This window comes from Muscardinus avellanarius (genome assembly GCF_963383645.1).
Source record: "Muscardinus avellanarius genome assembly, chromosome: 14".
NCBI classification, from domain to species: Eukaryota; Metazoa; Chordata; class Mammalia; order Rodentia; family Gliridae; genus Muscardinus; species Muscardinus avellanarius.
The window spans coordinates 81,767,800-81,789,338 of record NC_137800.1 but is presented as its reverse complement, the minus strand read 5'-3'; the positions used below and the strand labels follow the sequence as shown (position 1 = coordinate 81,789,338).

Sequence of the window (21,539 nt, the reverse complement as noted above, 5' to 3'; positions counted from 1 at the left end):
CTGCAGAGGAGACGCCAGGGAGAGACACAGTTAAGGATGACCCGGGCCGCCCGCCCCGCGGCCCAGCCCGCCACGGGGTTCTTCGCCTTGTCTTCAGAACTCTTATACTAGCGCAGTTGCTATCCTTCTCCATAAGACAGGCACACATAAAAAGAGAGGACTGTATTTTATTTCACAACCTCTGTGATTACAGGGTCCAGTGGTTTTTCTGTTGTGTTAACTGCTGGTCGCGAAGGTGCATCTAGGGAGGGGGCAAAAAGTGGTCCTTCTCAGGAAAGACGCAGTTCTTTGACTCCTGTTACTGAGGAAAGGAAAGCTGCTGGGGAGAGAAGTTCTCTATAAAGATTTCTCTGGGCCATTTGTAACTGAAAGGGGCAGAATTGCTTGAAAGTTGTGCTTTCAGGGTATTAAAATCTGGGCTCGTCCGGGATTTGAACCCGGGACCTCTCGCACCCTAAGCGAGAATCATACCCCTAGACCAACGAGCCACCCGCTTGTTTCCCATTTTTAAACGTAAAATGGTAAATGAATGCTGTCTTGTAAAGTTTTGTAATTTTAGTAGGCATTATCTTTCATTTGTTTTAAGAAATAAAATTGGGTTTATGTGGCTCTCAGAATATCCTGTATTTCTCCCTCCATACATCATTCTGAGAACTGTATGAATACTCATCTCCCAGTGGGCGCTTGAAAGCACCTGTGGCATTTGCTAGACGTGCACAAGCCCGAGGTCTCTCTCAAATGTGCTGAGTCGAGGTCTGGAGATGAGGCACCGGGAGCTGCGCTTTGCACTGGCTCCGGAGCTGACCCACAGGTGTGAGCATGCGACTGCTAGCGGGCCCTGTTGCGGGTCCCCCAAACCCGCGTGGAGCTCGTGCCTTGGTTGCGGCATCTTCCACGGGAAAGAGTAAAATACGGGTAAATTCACTCGACAGGATCTGCGGCTAGGGCCCTAGCTAAACTACAAGATGAGCTAGCTGCAAAGAGAAGAGGCTGGTTGTCATTGGGGTGCTAGACGTGGATTTGGGTGCAAAAGAGGCCATCTCGTGAGACCGAGCATCCGCGGGCGGAGCACAGCCACGCCAGCCGGAAAACCTGAACCGATGTGCTGGCTGAGAGCCAAGAAGGCCCCTAAAACGGGGATCTGGAGAATCAAACATGTAAGGAACGCTTTCTCCCGATCACCACCTCTTTGGATGTGGCGGTCTCGGGATAAGCTTGGACCGTGGAACTTGTATGGCTACCGGACACACTATTGGCCTTTCTCCTCCAAACGAATTTGTCCTGCCATGTTCTGCAACTCCAGGGAAGTCTCAGAGTATATGGCTTGCCCCAGGACGGGTGGGATGGTGGCGGGGTCCACGTTTTTCCTTTTCAGGGAGAGTGATCCCAATTTTACAATAGCAAGAAAAAACAGAAGTGGCCCGTACGGGGATCGAACCCGCGACCTTGGCGTTATTAGCACCACGCTCTAACCAACTGAGCTAACCGGCCGTTAGATTCTCGCTGTTGTCATCACCATAAGAATGAAAGTTTGTCTTTGTGGAGAAAGTGCTGCTAGTCGAGCCACTGGATCCGCCAGCGCCTAGTTGCGCCTTGTGCTTTCCCGACATTTTTCTGGGCCTCGCTTCCAGCTCTACGACCCACCAGTCGAACTACGTCTCTCCCCTTGCGTCTAACCCTACCCGGCCCTGGCCGGCCGCGCCCAACGATCGGCCTTCTGCGAACAGGAGGAAAACGCACGCCGCTCACTCCTGCCGCCTCCGTGTAAAGTGCCTTCGTTGCTGTTCCTGGTGCCTTCCGTTTGGGGTAAAGAAGATAATCTCAAAAATGCCTGGAAGCAATGCGGCTCACTCGCTACACACACACACACACACACACACACACACACACACACACACACACAGACACACACACGTGTTCGCAGACTCTAAAAGAACACCAGGGGCAATTATTAATGTGGAGCTACAAAGAACAGAGCCTTGACCATCTAAAAGCCATTTCTGACAGGGCGAGTGGGTAAAATAACCTGGAGATGCCGGGGATCGAACCCGGGGCCTCATACATGCGAAGCATGCGCTCTACCACTGAGCTACATCCCCAGTGCTCGCCATAACTTCTTTGTTCCTCTCCCCAGTTCTATAAATTCTTCTTAGTATAGCAAAATCTTGAGTTGACTACTTACAACACTCATCAGTTTTCCAAATGGAGGAAACCTTCCAGGCACGGGACACTTGTTAAATATTTAACTAAATATGCTATTAGGGACAGAGCTACGTGGAAATATGACCAAGAAAAGAAGTGGAACTCTTCTTTAAATTTTTTTTTCTTTTTCTTTAAAAGCAGCTGAAACCAAGCACTACTAAACTGAGCGGGTCCTCCTGCCCCTCGCTTCACATTCAGTGGTCTAAAGTTGAAAAGGTGATTCAATTACTCCTTCACAAGCCCCAGCAACACATCTCTTGCTTACTTTTGAAAGTGTTGGGTTTGGACCCAAATGTAGAATATTTAAGATATTTATCTGGTAAGCGTAGGAACTGACTGTGAGCATTCTGTCAGTCCTTGACTAGATCAAATTTTAAAAGTATGTCATATATGTCTATATATGCGGCATATATGATACAGTAGTATCTACGCAAATGAAAAGCTTACCACCGAGAGGGCCGGCCTCCTGCCTTCCTAGAGCGGCCGGAAGTTCTGGCGGGCTGACTCTGGCGCTCTGGCCGCGCCTGGGGGCACTGAGAGCGCTCTTTAGATCGCAGCCGCGCGGCTGGGTGGGAGGGATGGTTGAGGCCCGCCGGCCTGCAGGACTAGTCTGTCTGTGGGTGGGGAAAGTGCCCAGGCCGGCCCGCTCCCTCTTTACTTCTCCAGTGCCAGCGCTTTGGGTTGGAGCGTCAGAAATATTATTAAAAACCTTGGGTCACTCAGACTGGTTCTTGTCAGGCACGCAAATTCACCCAAGTAGTTATAATCCTGGATGTTAATTTATGAATTTACAGATAGGGGTAAAAGTGCCAAATGGACCTGTAAAGGTTAATTTATGTTTCCCTAATGTGCTGTTCTCCACTTCTGGGATATACATTTTTTTCTTATTAAATAAATTTTGACATCATAATTGTATATATGTATGGAAATAGCGTAACATTTCAATACATAGATACAAAGAATAACGATCAGACCAGGGTAACTGGCAACTCTGTCACCTCAGATCTATGTCAAAATCCTCTCTACTTGGTATTTTGAAATCTTCAATTAATTGTTGTCAACTGTAGATAGCAGATATCTGTGCTATAGAACATTGGAAGTCATTCCTCCAATCCAATTCTCACTTCAGCAATATTCTTAGCTATAAAAAAAATTGGCATCCCTGTACAGAAATAATTTCCCTTTGAATCTTGGGTTTCTAGCTATATCTCTGAAGTCAACTATCACTTGCTCTCACTCGAATTAACTATTTCTGCCTTCTAATTCATCCTCACCATTCGACTCAGACTTTCATGTCTCTTTGCACTTGGAGTGCTGTCCCCTCAGAGCCACATTTTTTTTTTCTTTGCGGTACTGGGGATGGGACCCTTCTACCTCCGGGCTACACTCCCAGACCTATTTGTATATTTTTTATTTGGAAACAGGGTCTCAAACCAGCGCGGCTGGCTTCAAACTTGCGCGATCCTCCTGTCTCCGCCTCCCAAGTGCGGGGATTACAAGCGTGAGGCACCATGCCTGGAAACATCTCTTGTTCTTTTACATCAGTCATTAAATGCTCTGTTCAAATGTTATCAGAAAGGGATTTCCTAACCACCTAAATTCCCTTGTCATATAAATTTATGTATTTTCTCTACCCTCCCCCAATCTAGAACACAAAGTTGGAGGATGTAGAAACACTGTTTTGTTTATTATTGAATCTCCAGCACCAGGACTATACTGAGCTTCAGAAAAAGGAATATATGATAAAAGACCGGAGATGAAACAAATTTGTATACACAGAATATATGGTTGTCAGACAGATGTGTTAGTGCACACCTGTAATCCCAGTACTTGGGAGGCTGAGATGGGAGGATTGGAGATTGGAGAACTTCCACAAGTACTAAGACTCTCAACAACCTAGTAAAACCCTGTTTCGCCTGGCGTGGTGGCACACGCTTGTAATCCCAGCATTCGGGAGGCTGAGACAGGAGGATTACGGTTTGTGAACAGCCTCAGTTACTTAGTGAGGCCCTTTGCAACTCAGTGAGACCCTGTTTCAAAATAAAGAATAAAATATAGGGCTGGTGGTATAGCTCAGAGGTAGAATGCCCCTGGGTTCAATCCTTAGTATAAACAAACACACACACACACACACACACACACACACACACACACACACGAAAGAATACATGATTGTCTATAGAAACTTATAAGAAAATACAGATATGAAAATTCACGAGAGTTTAACAAGGTCACTGGTTGCAAAAATTAAAATCAACATTAATTAAAACCAGGAAATATAAAAATATACTAGATAGAATAACATTAAATAGCATAGAATCTCTAGGAAATATTAACAGAAGACATTATGGAGAAAATTATAAAACTTTATTGAAAGACATTTAAAAGGCCTAAATAAACAGAGTTATTCCATGTTCGTGGACTGGAAGACTCAAGCTAGAAAGATGACATGGTTTACCAAATTAATCTATAAGTTTGATACAAATACAATCAAAATTCCAAAATGCTTTGCTTGATTTAGAACTTGTCAATCTAATTCTAGAAGTTGTATGCGAGAACAAATGACTATAATAGCTAAGACACTCCTGAGAAAGAAAAAGTTGGTATTGATATTAGAGGGGATTGGCCAATGTCATGATAAAATGTGGAGGCATCTTGGTTTTTATTAAGACCTTTTTCTGAAGTTGCAGTAATTAGAATTGTAAAGTACTGTCACAGGTTAGAAAGATTGGCCAGTGAACCATCAACAGACCCACAATGACACACAAACTGGACTTATGAAAGTGCCAGCGTTATAGATCAGTTAGGAAAGATGAACTTTTCAATAAATGGCATTGGGACCCCTACTTATCCTTAAGGAAAAATATTAAATAGAATTTCTACCTCACACTTTTCACAAAAATTATTTCAAGGCATAATAAATGACAAACAGGAAAGGCAAAACGATAAAACATTTACAAAGCAGTAAAGCATATCTTTAAATTTTGAATAGAAACTGACGCCCACCCCCACACATATGTGCACACACGAAAGTCAACTGGCATCTAACTTTTTAAGATACTCTTCAAAAACAGTTACTTCCAGAAGGACGTGGACAACGACCTATAACATTTTACAACTTCCAAAATGCCCTCCCCCAAAAGTCACCGTAAAAGTCAACAAAGCCTTTTGTTGCTGCTTTGAACAGAAAAAGTTCACAGAAAGTCTGGGCGTGTCACGTGAGGCTGGTAAGAGCTTTGCAAAGGCCAATTCTGACGTGAGGAAATGAACTAACACCTCCAGGCTTCTCGACAGGATGATTTGCAAACTAAAGCATGGCTCCTTGGAGTGCAGCCAGCTCCATTGGCCACTAGGAAGCCGGAGCATGCTTGACTTGAGGGTGCCGAGGCCACGGCAGGACTAGGGCTTTAACACAGTCAAGTCTACATTGATGGCGTCCAGGAAGAAGACCCAGGGCGCTGCTTCACACTCTTAAGTCCTCTGTGCCCAAGTGGCTAACCGGTGGATGTCAGAGAAACTTTCCTGGGAACCGTGAGCAATCTTCAAACACCAGGTAGAAAACTGTATTTCCTTCATTTCAACTCGGCTTCAGGGACAGACTTTATTTCGTGGCATTTTTTTTCTCTCCACAAAAGACAAGAACAAAGTGTTCTGGGTTTTAGCAACAGAACTTAAAAAAAAGAACCAGAATTCCACATTTTTATAAAACTTGGTTAAAAAAATAGCATTTCAAACAGCAGAGTCACTAGCGGGGCCCAGCTAACGCACGCTTCACTTGGCAGCTCCTGTGCCTTCCGTTTTCTGCGTCGGGACTGCAGAGGCATCTCGGTCTTTTGCAGGGCTGTTCCCCTCCTTGGCTGCACCTGCTTTCCCCTTTCTCCCTTTGGGCCGCTTCTCTGCCTTCTTTGCAGGGGCCTTCTTCGGCCTGGGCTCGGGCTTTGGAGGGGCAGGCTTAGCAGACAACCGCGCTGATCTCCGCTGGGGCTCGCCCTTTCCTTTCCCCTTATCCTCCTTAGCATCCCCTTTTGCCTTTCTCTTGGGCATGGTGGCAACAGTGGACGACACCAGGTGCTTTTGTCTTTCTCACACTGCTCCTGGCAAGAGTTGTTTACAAAAAATGTAAACCACAAAGGGAAAGATAGACAAATCTAACATTAAAAATCATATTTGACTATTCAAGTTAACAACTTGGGCAAATAAAAAAGATAGTAAAAATATAAAGGAATATATTACTAGATGGTCAAAGATATTTGTAATATATGTAATTGGCAAGGGGTTAGAACCAAGAATAAAGGAAAGAAAAAAATAAAAATGTAAAAGCTGTGGGCAAGCTGGGTGTAGTGATACATGCCTATAATCCTAGTACTTGGAAGGCTGAGACTGGAGGACCATAGGTTTGATGTCAGCCTCAGCAATTTAGAGAGACTCTCGGCACCTTAGCAGAACACTATTTCAAAATAAAAAATAAACCGGGTGTGGTGGCCAATGCTTGTAGTCCCAGCATTTGGGAGGCAGAGACCTGAGGATCGCGGGTTCGTGGACAGCCTCGGCTACTTAGTGAGGCTCTCCGCAATTTAGTGAGACCCTGTTTCAAAATAATAAAAAAATGGGGTAGGGGGTGTAGCTCAGAATGCCCCTGGGTCCCATTCCCAGACCCACAACATAATAAATAAATAAATAAATAAATAAATATAAGATTATAAATAAGAAAAATAAAAATATGATTTTTAATGTACTTGGGAGGCTGAGACAGTAGGATTACCGGTTCTAAGTCAGCCTCAGCAACTTAGTGAGGCTCTTAGCAGCTTAGTAAGACCCCATTTCCAAACAAATATTAAAACAGAACTGGGAGGATAGCCCAAAGGTAGGCCCCTGGGTTTTGCCCCAATATCACACACACACACACACACACACACACACACACACACACACTAATGATGATGATGATGATGATGATGATGATGATGATGATGATGATGATGAAAGGGCTGGAGAGTAACTCAGAGGTAGAATGCCTCTGGATTCACTGCCCAGTACCAAAATAAAATAAAATAAAGCTATGGACAAAAGTGTTAATAAATGCTCTCAAGAAGCATGCGTGGAGAATAAGTAAACAAAAATACCTAACGTGGGAAATACACCCTGAAACCACAGGATAGCCTGGCATGGTGGTCTTGGGAAGCTGAGACGGGAGGATCGCATGTTTGAAGCCAGCCTCAGCAACTTAGTGAGACGCTCAGCAATTTATTAAGGCCATGTTTCCAAATAAAAAAATAAAATAGGGCCAGGGTGTAGCCTCAAAGTAGAAGGCCCTGGGTTCCATCCGTAGTACCACCAAAACAAACAAACCCCACAGGTACAACATTTCACACCCATCAAATTGACGCAAACTAAGTTGCCTGACGATATCAAGGGCTCAACAGATGTGGATCAATCAAAACACTTATTTATACACTGCTGGGGATATATGTGGTCATATTAGTGCATTCACTTTGGAAAAAAAGTCCTATTACATAAATCAATTTTACTTCTATTTTTCCTAGAGGAATTCTTGGAGCTGTGCATAGGAGACCGCTCTAAGAAGTTGTATGGCAATTCTTCAATTTCAAAAAACTGCAAATCGCCCAAATTTCCTTTAATAGAATAGACAGACACATTTTGGCAAAATATATACAAGGAACACTACTGAGCAGCAGAAATAAATTGTAGTTACATGCAAAAACAAATCTCAACATAATGCTGAGCCAAAAAATGCAGAAGTATATATACAGGATAGATTCATTCATATGTGTGAAACTATAATAAGTTTAGCTTCAAGCATTCAGTAAAACTAAAAACAAATAAAAATAAATAAATATAAAAGTTGGGACCCAGCCCAGCGTGGTGGCGCATGCCCTCCCCCCCCACCTTGGGAGGCTGAGACAGGAGGATCGAAGCCAGCCTCAGCTACTTAGTGAGGCTCTCAGCAACTTAGTGAGACCCTGTTTCCAAATGAAATATAAAAAAGGTCTGGGAGTATAGCCCGGAGGTAGAAAGCCTCTCGGTTCCACCCCCAGTACCACCAAAAATAAAAAATAAAAAAATAAAAGTTGGGACAGTGATCACCCCATAAGGGTTGAAAAGGGAGATGGTTGGCAAAGACATGAAAACAAGTCCAGAGATAAGAGAGTGAGGGTGGCATTCTCTTCTTTGAAAGAAGGTACGAATGCCCAAGGCTGATGTATTCTTTATATCTTACACAGAAAAAAAAAAAGAAAATGATCTGCTTAAGAAAAGCCGGGCTTGGTGGTGCACGCTTGTAATCCCAGCATTTGGAAGGCTGAGACCAGAGGATCGGGGTTCGCGGACAGCCTCACTGCTTAGTGAGGCCCTCGCAACTCAGTGAGACCCTGTTTCAAAATACAGAATAAAAAAATAGGGCAGGGATGTAGCTCGGAGGGAAAAAAAAAAGTGAAAGAAATACTAAAAAACAAGCTAGGTAAGTACAGCCTCAGTAAGTAGTGAGATTCTCATCAACCTAGTAAGACCCTGTTTCAAAATAAAATAAAATAGCACTGGGGGCACAGCTTGAAGGTAGAATGCCCCTGAATTCAATCCCCAATACCACAAAGGGAAGGAAAAAAGGAAGGAAGGCAAGCAGTCCAGAGTATAGAATCTGCCACACAAGTGGGAACACAAAGAAGTGATTCAGGGTAATTAGGACCAAGGCCTATGGCTGGCATTCATGAGCACCATGTAACTTTTTTTTTTTTTTTTTTTTTTTTTTTTTTGTGGTCCTAGGAATGGAACCCAGGGGCATTCTACCTCCAAGCTACACCCCCAGCCCTATTTTTTATTCTTTATTTGGAAACAGTTTCACACACACACAAAATGTTAATTAGGACATAATAAGGAAAAAGAAGTGTGGGTATGTGTGTATACAGGGGATTGAACCCATGGGTTAAGGAAAAATAATTTTTAGTGAAAATAACTGAGAAGGATGCCAGGGATCACACAGGTCAAACTGGGTATGATAACAGCATGACTAAAAAGGAATGGGTGAAAGAAAGAGCTATTCTTAAAACAAAGGAACCAAGATGAAAAGATTTCCCCCACTCCCTTTAGTGGATTGAACCTAGAGACATTCTACCTCTGAGCTACACCTCCAGCCCTATTTTATTTCTTATTTTGAAACAGGGTCTCACTAAGTTGTGGAGGCCCTCACTGAGTTGCTAAGGCTGGCTTCAAACCTGTAATCTTCCTGCGTTAGCCTCCCAACTACCGGGATTGCAGGTGTGTGCCACCATGCCCAGCTGGTTAAGAATTATTTTATGGTATAGAAATCAATTAGGGCGGGCGTGGTAGCGCATGATTGTAATCCCAGCATTCAGGAGGCTGAGACCGGAGGATCGCAGTCCATGGACAGCTTCAGCTACTTAGCGAGGCCTTCCTCAACTTAGTGAGACCCTGTTTCAAAATAAAGAATAAAAAATAGGGCAGGGGGTGTAGATCGGAGGTAGAATGCCCCTGGGTTCCATTCCCAGACCCGCAAAAATAAATAAATAAATAATAAATAAATAAATAAATATCAGTTAGTCTAATATTAGGGTGACTTGATTTATACCTATTGCCCTAGTATGATTTTTTAGTAATACTCCCTGTAATTCTCAAAAGTGTCCCAACTTGAACAACAATGATAAGATCATCCTTAATATTCTGCATATATTTTTCAAGGCCTTTATGTTACCTGAGAATGAGCGTTTAACCAGAGTTAGCTTTTGACCCAGGACACACTTTCTAAGGAATGGACACTCCATGCCATTCTGAAAAACTGTGTGTCTCAATCCACTTCTGGGTATGGGGACGCTCACACAGTCTGCCTCTGGGATCAGTCTTCTTGCTATACATCCCAAGTAGGGGGCCATGATCTCCAAATGCCAAAGGCCAAGACACTGCAGGTTAAAAACTAAATTCAAGGAAAAAGAGGCTACTGCCTGCATGCTGTATCTGAGTATGCGAATATGGAGTAGTCTCTTGAACCTCACCTTCAGGAAGCTGATGCAGGTGGCTGACTCTCCAGAGACCTTACAAATGTAGATGACAGATACACAGATAAGAAAAAAGTCATTGCAAATACTTGTTCATGCATGTGGAAGAAAAGAAAAATTATTAACTGGCAGATAAATCTTACAAGTTATTATATAACTTTTAGGAACACAGAGAAATAGTTGGGTTTTTTTGCTTGTTTGTTTGTTTTTTGTGGTACTGGGGATGGGATGGAACCCAGGGGCATTCTACCTCCGAGATACACCCCCAGCCCTATTTTTTATTCTTTATTTTGAAACAGGGTCTTGCTAAGTTGCAAAGGGCCTCACTAAGTAGTAGCTGAGGCTGTTGGCAAACCACCATCCTCCTGTTTCAGCCTCCTGAATGCTGGGATTACAAGTGTGCACCACCACGCCTGGCTAAAGAAATAGTTTTTAATGGTACCATCAGGGCAAGAAATTATCAAGACAGAAACTGAAGTTATTTTCTCAAGACATAGCAATAATGAAAGTTTTACAATTCCTCTTTGTTAAAATAACTCTTCCAAGGACAAAATTATATTAGCAGAAAACAGTACAAGCTAGTGAAAAGTTTTGAATCATTGACTTCACACAGAACTGAAATTCTCATAAGAGTTCCCAATTCACTTTCTCATTTAAACAAGGCTTTCCTTTTTGGTGCTAGGAATTGAATCCAGAGCCTTGTGCATGGTAGACAAATGTACAACCACTAAGCTACACCTAAAGCAGATTATCAACTTTATAATATGGAAAAGTATCCCTTCCCTCAGCAGCTATAGAGGAAAAGGAAAATATGTCTTTCTTTGAATCTTTTTGTTAGCTATGCATGCTTGTATTTTTCATTAGAAAAGACCTGTGAGGTTTAAATTAACTGGCAGAAATAGCTTTAAAAAAAAAAAAGAAATGAAAAGAAAACTGAGGAATAAAAAGCAATAGTTTTTTGTCGTTGTTGTTTTGGTGGTACTGGGGATGGAACCCAGGGGCATTCTACCTCCAGGCTACACACCCAGATCCATTTTATCTTTTATTTGGAAACAAGGTCTCCTTAAGTTGTTGAGAGCTCCTGAGTTGTTGAAGCTGGCTTCAAACCTGTTATTCTCCTGTCTCAGCCTCCCAAGTACTGAGATTATAAGTGTGGGCCACCAGGCCTGGCCAGTAAGTGTATTATTCTTCAACAGAATATGCAAATGATAGATAACATGAGGACAAAAGAGGGGGCTAAAATTTTGTGTGAGACTCATTTCAGGAAATAACATCAGCAAGTAGCATAATATAGCAATTTCTGTCCTCAGAAATGGGAAGGTGTTAAGGGCTAAATTCTGTCCCCACCAAATTCACATACAGTCCTGGCTCAAGAGTATCTCACACTGACTGTACTCGACAATGAGGTCTTAAGGAAGAAATGGAGATAAAGTGAGGCCATATGGATAGATCCTCACCCAGTGTGATGTGTCCTTATAAGAAGAAATTAGGGCAGAGACAACAGGAGCGCTGATGGTTGTTGCCCCGCCCCAATGCTGTCTTCCTGTTTTGTTTTTCCTCTTTCACAGTGAGTCTGTCTCAAATGTCCGTGGACTAAATCCAACCTCATCCAACACTTACGCCTACCCCATCCCCATGAACACATGCAAGGCACGCTTTGGCAGCACCCTTTGGCTGCGGTACTGGTTCCTGAACTGGGCTTCTGGGAAGTGGTTCTAATTTGGGTTGTACTCTCCATCCCACTCCAAAATCAGAAAGCTACCCTCTTCCTTCCTACCGTTTGGAAGACAGTGCCTTAGGGGTCGGGGTGAAGACCTGGAAGAATGTTACTAACTCCAAGCTCAGGAAGGAGAGAGTGCGGGAGATAATAAAAGTAGATCTGTATTGGAGATGCAGATCACCGTAGAAGCAAGAGGTCACAGGGGGTCAGTCACTCTAGGGGCCTATTCTACATCTTTCAAAGCACCCTAGGCACTCAGTGGTGCACGCTTATAATCTCAGCACGTGGGAGGCTGAGGCAGGAGGACCACGGGTTGAAGCCCAGTCTCAGGAGCTTAGCGAAGCCCTTTCAAGAACTTCGTGGGATCCTGATTAAAAATAAAACGTCCCTGGGTTCAATCCCAAAAAAGGGCAGGCACTTAGAAAGTGAGAGAGAAGGGGCAGGGCCGAGTATAAAGGAAAGGAGAAAAAGACCTGGATTCCCGCCTGTTACTCTCAGGGAGGACCCTGCATGTCACCCCCGAAGCAGATCCCACCTGCCCTCCAGAGCGGATCCCACCTGTCACCCCCAGGATGGATCCCATCCGTCCCTCCAGGGCAGATCCCACCTGTCCCTCCAGGATGGACTGGGAGGATCCAGGGTGCGTAGAGGGAGGATCTCACCTGACCCCCAGGGCAGATCGCACCTGTCACCCGGAGCAGACCGGGAGGAGAGGGCAGATCCCGCAGGTCCCCGCAGGGCCTGGCCTGCGCCCGGCTCGGTGCTGCGGGAGAGAGGCCTCGGAGCGGGAGGCGGGGCGGCGGGGAAGCGCTTCCGGGCCGCGGGACCCCCGCCACCCAGAGGGCCCCGCCCCGCGCTGCGGCCCCGATCAGACGGGAAGGTAAAGGAGAAACCACGGAGCTGAACGGTGGACGATGTTTTGAAAATAGATTTTAAGAAATTATATATGCATAAGAAAAGTATCACATTGTTTCCGCCCGGTTTCGAACCGGGGACCTTTCGCGTGTGAGGCGAACGTGATAACCACTACACTACGGAAACCTGCAGGCGGCAGTCTGTTCGCGACAGTGTTGAGCCTTCGCGGACCGCGGAGCGCACAGGCGGGAGCCAATGTCTGGGCGCTGGCTCGGGCCCAGCCTCGTTGGTGGGTCTAGAGCAGAGGCCGACTTGACGATCACTGATTCTACACATGGCCACCTGGGAGAGAACGGAAGGGAGACTTTAATAACCTTCTCCGGTGACTCTTGCTTAAAAGGACCTCCCTTTCCGGTTCTGCCCCGAGCCAGCCCAGCCCGGCGCCACTGATGCTACCACGACTCACTCAATCCGGAACCAGCTCTGCACCGTGGCGGCCCCGGTTGCTGTCCCTCCGCCTGTACCTCTAGGTGGGATCGCCTCTGCATGACCCACAGGATGGATTCTGCTCCTGAACCTCAAGAGGGACAGCTGCACCTTGGCTGGGTTCTTACTGCCTAAAGCTCCCGCGGGATTGGGGAAGAAAGTGGCAAAATAAACACGTGCAATCCGAGCCAGCCAGGAGTCGAACCTGGAATCTTCTGATCCGTAGTCAGACGCGTTATCCATTGCGCCACTGGCCCACACGTGGAGAGTCGGGAGGCGGCTTCGTCCCTTCATAGAAATCAGGCTGCGGTGCTAATCTTCCCACGGCCTTTGGATGATCAGGGTGCATTGCACCTGCCCGAAGGCCTGCGTTCGCCTCGCGCGCTCGCGGAGACGTCCCCGCACGCGCCCAGTGGTTTGCACACCTCTTTTCAGGGTGCTTCTGCATGCCCCAAAGTGGCAGTGCCAACCAGCACCGCATCCACGTTCAAGCTCTGCCTCACTCCATTCGTGCCTTCAAACAATACTGCTGCGCAAGACCCTAGAGATGACGCCCAGAGGAAAACAAACCCTACCTTTGTTTCCTGGGGCGGGGGGGGGGGGTCCTGGCAATGGCAAGACAGATAATAAAGCAACAAATAAAAATGCTGGTGACAAGCTTTGGAGAAAAGAATAATAAAACAGAGAAAGAAAATTAAGAAGCTGGAAATCGTCATAGGGTGGCATGATCTTTCTTTAGGTCGCTAAAATTTTCCTTTCCCAAATATTTACTAAGCAAGACTGGTCTAGGCTGCGTGCCGCTCCTACCGCAGGACCTGCGTCTCAGAAGCTGATATCTGTAAAAGAAATATCGTCAACTCGCACACACAAGAATGATTTCAAAGCAAACAAGTGTCACCAGTGTGGACGTTTCAGTCGTATATTTATTTCTGAGAAGCAACCATTATTCCTACCCTTAGAGAGCATTGTAAATAAGTAGAGGGCTACTAAACAAGAATAAACCGCCTAGTATTGAGAATATACGTGTTGAGATTAGAAAATATTTGTTTTCTTACCATTTCAACAGCTCTTATGAAAAAAACAAACAAAAAACCATTTCTGGTTTCTTCATAAGCATAAGTTAACGTCCTTATGAATGCCTTCCTTAGATGGTATCTTCTCACCAAGATACCTTACCAAGGAATGCCTTCCTTAGATATGGTATCTTCTCACCAAGTTTTGTGCCAAGACCACCAGGACAGTTTGGTGATGTGTGTGTGTGTGTGTGTGTGTGTGTGTGTGTGTGTGTGTGTACTGGTGGGTATTTTGCATTCCATCTCAGAATAATACTTTTAATTAAAAGGAAAAACACATAAGATTTCAAAAGGAAATGCCCATATTAAATATGGTTTCAAAATATGTTGAAATTATGACATTATATTTGTGCTCCTTTGTTAATGCGCTACATAATAATATCCAGTCTAGGTCTGTCATTTCAAAGCAGTAATGAGCATAAATGATATTTTAAGAACTTGACAGCTATATTTTAATGTGAAAGTACTTGGGATTTCCAATAAGGCTTCTCAAGAGGACTGAAATACCGCTGTGATTTCCATTCATAACGGAAGAAAACATAAAATTTCAGTAATGAGTCAGTCAAAATAAAACTTTTTCCTCTCCAACTTCACAGATCACTCCCTATAAAAAGCAAGAGATTTGCCGGGCGTGTCATCCCCACGCTTGGGAGGCGGAGACAGGATCGCGCAGGTTTGAAGCCAGCTACACTGGCTTAAGAGACCCTGTTTCCAAATAAGACCCTGTTTCCAAATAAAAATATAAAATAGGTCTGGGAGAGTAGCCCGGAGGTAAACGGGCTTCCAGAAACCCCAGTACCACAAGAAAAAAAAAAAAAAAAAAAAAATCAAGCGATTTCTGTTCTGTAGAAGTTTGGAAACAAAAAAAGAACTGAGACTGAAATGAAGTGAACTGGGGTATTTCCTGGTTCCATGTTATCCTCATCGCATCCCCAGTTTGTGAAGGCCAGACTGCAGGTCATCTCTTTAAGTTGCAGGTCCCATCCAGTATCTCCAAACTGACTTTAATCTGGTTGGCTGAGAGCACTGTCCACACTCACTTTCCTTGGCACTTGTCTATAAAAGCCTCCCTTGTTTTGCAAATTCCTTGGCTATCTCAAATTTCTTAGGCATGTCCACAAGGTATGATTCCACCTTGTTTGGGGTAATCTTTCTATTGAGAGCACATTTTTACTTAGTTCCACCCACTAGTCTTTTCTTCAGAAATCGTACAAGAGGAACAGAGTATCCAAGAGGACAGATACAGTAGGTATCATATGCATATGCATATTTGTGTGTGATTACACATATACGTATGTATGTGCACACATATTTATAGAAATCGGCTTGCATGATGGTCGGATATAAAACTGATAGAGCAGACCAGCAGGCTAAGAAACAGCCACATGTTGATGTTGTAGTCTTTTTTTTTTTTTTTTTTTTTTGGTACTGGGGTTCCTGGAAGCCCTTCTACCTCCAGACTACACTCCTAGACCTATTTTATACCTTTTTTTTTTTTTTAATTTTTGGAAACAGGGTCTCTTAAGCCAGCATGGCTGGCTTCAAACCTGCATGATCCTCCCGTCTCTGCCTCCCACGCGTGGGGATTACAAGTGTGTGCCACCACGCACGGCTTTGTTGTAGTCTTGAAATAGAATTTTTCTCAGAAAAGCATCTGGTTCAAGCTCAGCACAGATTTGTAATCCCAGTCCTTGGGAGGCTGAGACAGGAGGATTGCAGGTTCAAGGCCAGCCTCAGCAATTTGTGAGGCCCTCCACAACTTAGTGAGACCCGGTTTCAAAATAAAAAATAAAATAGGGCTGGGGCGTAGCTCCGAGGTAGAATACCTCTGGGTTCAATTCCCAGTACTGAAAAAAAAAACCAAAAAAACCCTCTGGTTTGTTCTTAAAGCCTTTTACCTGATTGGATGAGACCCACGTACATTACTGAAAATAAATTCCTTTATTTAAAGTTATCTGACTGTAGCCGGGCGTGGTGGCGCACACTTGTAATCCCCGCGCTTGGGAGGCAGAGACAGGAGGATCGCGCAGGTTCAAAGCCAGCCATGCGCGCTGGCTTAGGAGACCCTGTTTCCAAATAAAAATGTAAAAATAGGTCTGGGAGTGTAGCCTAGAGGTAGAAGGGCTTCCAGGAACCCCAGTACCACCAAAATAAATGAATAAATGAATGAATAAATAAATAAATAAAGTTATCTGACTGTAAATGGTACCCTTTAGAGCATTTGGGCCTCAGGGGAAGGCCTAGCATTCGTGAGGCTGAGACAGGAGGATCATAGGTAATAAAGAGAGAAATAAGGCTGGGGGTACAGTTCAGTAATAGAATGCTGTTGGGTTCAATCCCTAGTACCACCAGCACCACAACAAAAAACCTTCAGAGCAACATGTAAATTAGTGTTTAATTAAATAGCTGTGTCTTCTAATAGCCTAGTCCAATTGACACATAACTATCACAGTGGTGGACTCCCCTCTATGGCCCAGTGCACCGTTTCTCTGTTTTGCTGCCAGGTGTAAGGAGAGCTGCACTGTGGGCCACTCCCACGTTTCTTGACTGTCAGCAGCCTGTGACACAGGGATGAAATTAGGTTCCCAATTTCAGCTGTGTGAAGCAGAGCCAACCATGAGCCTTTCTGGTCACTGAGGGAAGACATGGATGAAGCCTATAAGGAATGGAAGATTCAGCTTAGAGTCTCAACAGAGAACATGAGAAAGGTCCGGTTACCCTCTGGACTCTTGGGTGAATTCACTGCTCTTCTCTCCACCCTTGTTTACTGGCTTGCAGCAGGATTGTGCTTCTGATCATATCTAAGTCCCTGCTATAACTTGAGTGTTTGTCCCCTCCTTAAAAATAGCCTGTGGGAAAGAAGGTAACATTCTTGGGATGTGTCCTATCTGATGGCCTTGCAAGTGTATTAAGTATTTTATATATTCATAAAAATAGGCCTTGTTCTGCGAATGCTTTGTTCTGTAAACTCAGTTAACCTTGCAGAATGTCACAAGAAGCAAGTAGCATAGGATATAATAAGGCAGTGTCTTGGAGGAAAGTTTGCCAGTTGCTAAAGGAGCAATTGTCCGTGTTCTTCTTCCAGGTCTTTCTCTCCTAAGTCCTAGGGCTCAGATCCCCAAAGGTCACAGTGGAAACTGAGTGGATCATAGGATTCACATGCAGATCTCTGTAAAGAATTGCTTAAAGCCTCCATCTTCTTCAGAGACTTGTCTCTGATAAATAATTCCTTTGACTTCTTAGAAACTGTGCAAACGTCGTTTGCTGCCAGTCAAAGGAAAATTCAAAGCAAATACTATTGGCTCTGTAAGAAATGTAGCAGTCATGGATTTTAACTTTTCCCCCAGCATGTACACAGGTGAAGGTAAGTGCCAATGGCTACCTTAGAGACAGAGAAGTCTTTCAAATATTTATACAAGCGAGGCATGGCCGTGCACACTTGTAATCCCAGTAGTTGGTAGGGAGAGACAGGAGGATCACAGGTTCAAAGTCAACCTCTTAGCAATTTAGCGAGACCTTACTTCCAAATAAAATAAAATAGGGCTAGGGATATAGCCTGAAGGTAGAAGGCTCTTGGTACTACAAAACAGATGGATGGATGGATAGATAGATAGACCGATAAATAGATAGAGCTTAGAAATGTTAAATTCAGCATAATCGCTAAGACAACAGATCTCAAGCAAAACGGCCAAACATAATTACGGGTTAATTTGAGAAGTAACTTTTGCAGGCATGGCGACAATTTGTACACGGTTGCACTAAATCCCTTAATTCAAATTGTGCTCCCAAGGACAGACATTTTAACAGAGAGCCGAAGAAGCTGGGAACAGGTATAAACAAGAGCCTCCACAACAATACTCAAGTTCTTGCGAGAACTCCCAATCTGACATCTTATCAAATCGGTTCCTCGGGACCAGAATTGGGACCCCAGACCTCCTTCTCCCTTTACGGCTACAAGCCGGGAGCGCGACCTCTTCTTGATCTCCTTCCAAGGTTAGGTTGTCAAATAAGAAGTTTTGCTTTTTGAAGACCCGACTGTGGGTGTCACTAGTTAATTGTGCAAGCATAAGCAGGCAGGTGAAGCTTGTAAAATGGGGCAAGGAATTACTGACGATTCCAGTTTGATTTAAAAGCCAGGGGGTAAGAGGCAGGATCGGTGCTGAGTGCTGGGAGTGTCTTGCGGAGGCGTGCCCTGCCCCGGGCGTGCCCTCTGCAAAGGCCTCGACCCAAGCTCCTCCGCCCCAGGCTCCGCTCGCCTCTCCCCCAGCCTGGGACGAGTGGCGGGACCTCGGTGCGCTCTTCGCGGAGGCTGCGCCCGAGTCAGGCCCGGGTCGGGTCTCGGCCTTCCTACAGCCCCGCAGTTACTTGGTCTTTTAAGTCGAGGTTCAACATCCAGGTCTTGGGGAAGCGTCTGGGCTGCTCTTCAGTAGCAATCAAATCAATAAAGACACCGAACGAAGGCAAAATTCTTTCCTTTTCCTAACTAATTCGGAAGGCAGCAGGCATGCCGGCTCCGTGGCTTAGCTGGTTAAAGCGCCTGTCTAGTAAACAGGAGATCCTGGGTTCGAATCCCAGCGGGGCCTTTTTTTGCGGTTTTCCTGATTTCCTTTAATTAAGATGGTCAATCAAAATGTAACCCACTAAGTAATTTACCCCCTACCTAATATGGGGCTTCACAGAAATGTTTTATGTGGACCTGACAGTGGTCTCTACTTGTTTATAAAAAGAAAAACCCTGAAAGGTAGAGATGACCTTTGTGATTCTCTCAGAACAACGAATTTCACCATTTCTTGGTTTTCTTACATTTTTACTGCACATACAAATTTTTAGCAAATACAAAAGGAATCAGGGAAAAAAGAAGGCAAAGCCACCAAATATAAACTACAGCAACATCATAACCCCTGTTTATTCTATTTTTGTTCCTGGGATTTCCCAGATGGTGTACTCTCACATTCGTTAAGGGTTTTTGTTGTTGTTGTTGTTGTTGTTGTTGTTTGTTTGTTTGTTTGTTTGTTTTTAAAAGAAAAATCGGCCTTTGGAGTGATTGGTAAATCTACCTCTGAAAACACTGCAGAACCTCTGACCATTCAGAGTAGCCACTAACTTTTCACAAGAGAAAACAAGCTGTGATTTAAAAAAAAATCGAAGTGAAAACAAGTACTTGTGTCAGTGACTTTAGAAAATCTGTCAAAGAGAAGCATCCATTTGATTGTCTATGACAGATCTGGTAACACAATTCAGAAAAGGGAGATACAAAGAAACTTGCATGGAGACTCCTTTTCCCTCAACCAACTCTCCAAGAAGAAGCCAGAGGTGTAAAGAATTCAGATTGCTCTTTGGTGAGACTCCTAGTGACTCTGGGTGAGACTCTTCACAAAGAAACACAGACTGTAGAAGCCCAGTGGAGCAGTTACAGACCCTCTGCTCATCCCCAGAGATCTAGCCCCTGCACCTAGCACAGAAAGTCCCCATAGCCTACTTTTACCCAAGGAACAGGATATTTCATGTCAAAGGTGGAAATATGTCCTCTTGTCCTAACTGTAGAAATAAGGTATCTCAATATTTTGAGGACTAGCTCAGAGAGCTGCTACAGAGAGACTTTCTGCCCTTACTCTGCAACTTAATTTCCTACTTTTCCTTGGAAGCATCAGACATCATTGGTAAGACAGACTCTTTCACCAGGTCTTTCTTCTGCTCATGAAATCCTCTATTTCAGCCAGGTGTGGTGGCGCACACTTGTAATACCAGCATTCGGGAGGCTGAGACCAGAGGATCACAGTTCCCGGACAGCCTCAGCTACTTAGTGAAGCCCTCTGCAATTTAGTGAGACCCTGTTTCAAACTAAAGAATAAAAAACAGGGCAGGGGATGTAGCTCAGAGGTAGAATGTCCCTCGGTTGCATCCCCAGACCCACAAAAAAAGAAATCCTCGATTTCCAGCTCAGGGTACTGACCTACCTCAAATGAAGAGACAGGATGCAAAGGCAACACCAGACCACTGCTTCACCTGGTTTCCAAACCTGTCTTTACCCCCCTCCACCAAGCTCATGGAAATTGAGCACACAAACAACATTCGTGTTATGCCCATTTGTTATAAAGATCAGAGACCACAGGGAAAAAGTGCTCAGGTCATAAATAATTATTCTAGGAACTGCCCCTCTGGACCAATCCAGCAGAGCAGCCCTTCTTATCCTAAAGACTATATATATATTTTTTCCTTCTTAGCAGCTGTCAATGAAACCGTCAACTATGACCTTAAAACTAGCTTTATGTAATAACTGCTTCATAGAGCTGATCAGAGCTCCTAAGCTCCCCCAAGCACCAAAACTGTCGATGAACTTTTTTTTCACAATAGCTTGTATAGGCTTCTCTGTTCTATAAAACCACCACCTTTCCCTTGTTTCAGGGCATCCTAGAACCACACTGGCCTGTTTATGCATGTCCCAGCTGCATCCTATTCTTTATTCCCAAATAAAGGTTCATTTATTGGAGGTTTTTCTCAGGGTTGGTGGTACTGGGGGTAGAACCCAGAGGCTTTCTACCTCCAGGCTCAGGGTTGGTGGTACTGGGGGTAGAACCCAGAGGCTTTCTACCTCCAGGCTATACTCCCAGGCTATACTCCCAGACCTATTTTATATTTTATTTGGAAACAGGGTCTCACTAAGTTGCTGACAGCCTCACTAAGTAGCTGAGGCTGGCTTTGAACCTGCGCGATCTTCCTGTCTCAGCCTCCCAAGTACAGGGATTACAAGCATACACCACCTCGCCCGGCTTTTCTCAGTATTTTTATTTGACATTGATAGGCTCCAGGAACACCTTTTCAGAGATGTTTCCAAGCCTAGCCCTTGACAGATTGCATGGTTTGCCCATTGAAGTAGTGATAGTGGCTATGGAAACTATAGAATATTCCAAGAGTCTTGTCTTCTTTCCCAAAAGTCCTTAAGTCTCCCTAACTTTTCACGTATTAATAAATCATGGAAGCAATTTGTGTGTATAAGTGGAATGGGTTTGACTCCAATGTTTATATATCCATTTCATGGTTATTTGCTGAGGGCCTATTGCGCAGGCATCATGTTAACCACACCTGGGTTGTGAGCTGGCCTAAGGGGTCTGGTGGGAGGTTCAGATAATTCAACATTAATTAGAGTATAGTGAGATGTAATGCCACTCAGAGTAC

General features: G+C 44.4%; 1 protein-coding gene across 1 annotated transcript; it reads right to left on the bottom strand.

Annotated features, from left to right (window-relative positions):
- Window positions 1-5,973: 5,973 nt before the first annotated feature.
- Window positions 5,974-6,246, bottom strand: LOC308273685 (high mobility group nucleosome-binding domain-containing protein 4-like; the record flags this gene model as incomplete). The annotated part of the gene is made up of 1 exon (XM_080710940.1): window positions 5,974-6,246. The coding sequence occupies one exon, from the start codon at window positions 6,244-6,246 to the stop codon at window positions 5,974-5,976; it is 273 nt and encodes a 90-aa protein (XP_080567066.1).
- Between the last annotated feature and the right edge of the window lie 15,293 nt (window positions 6,247-21,539).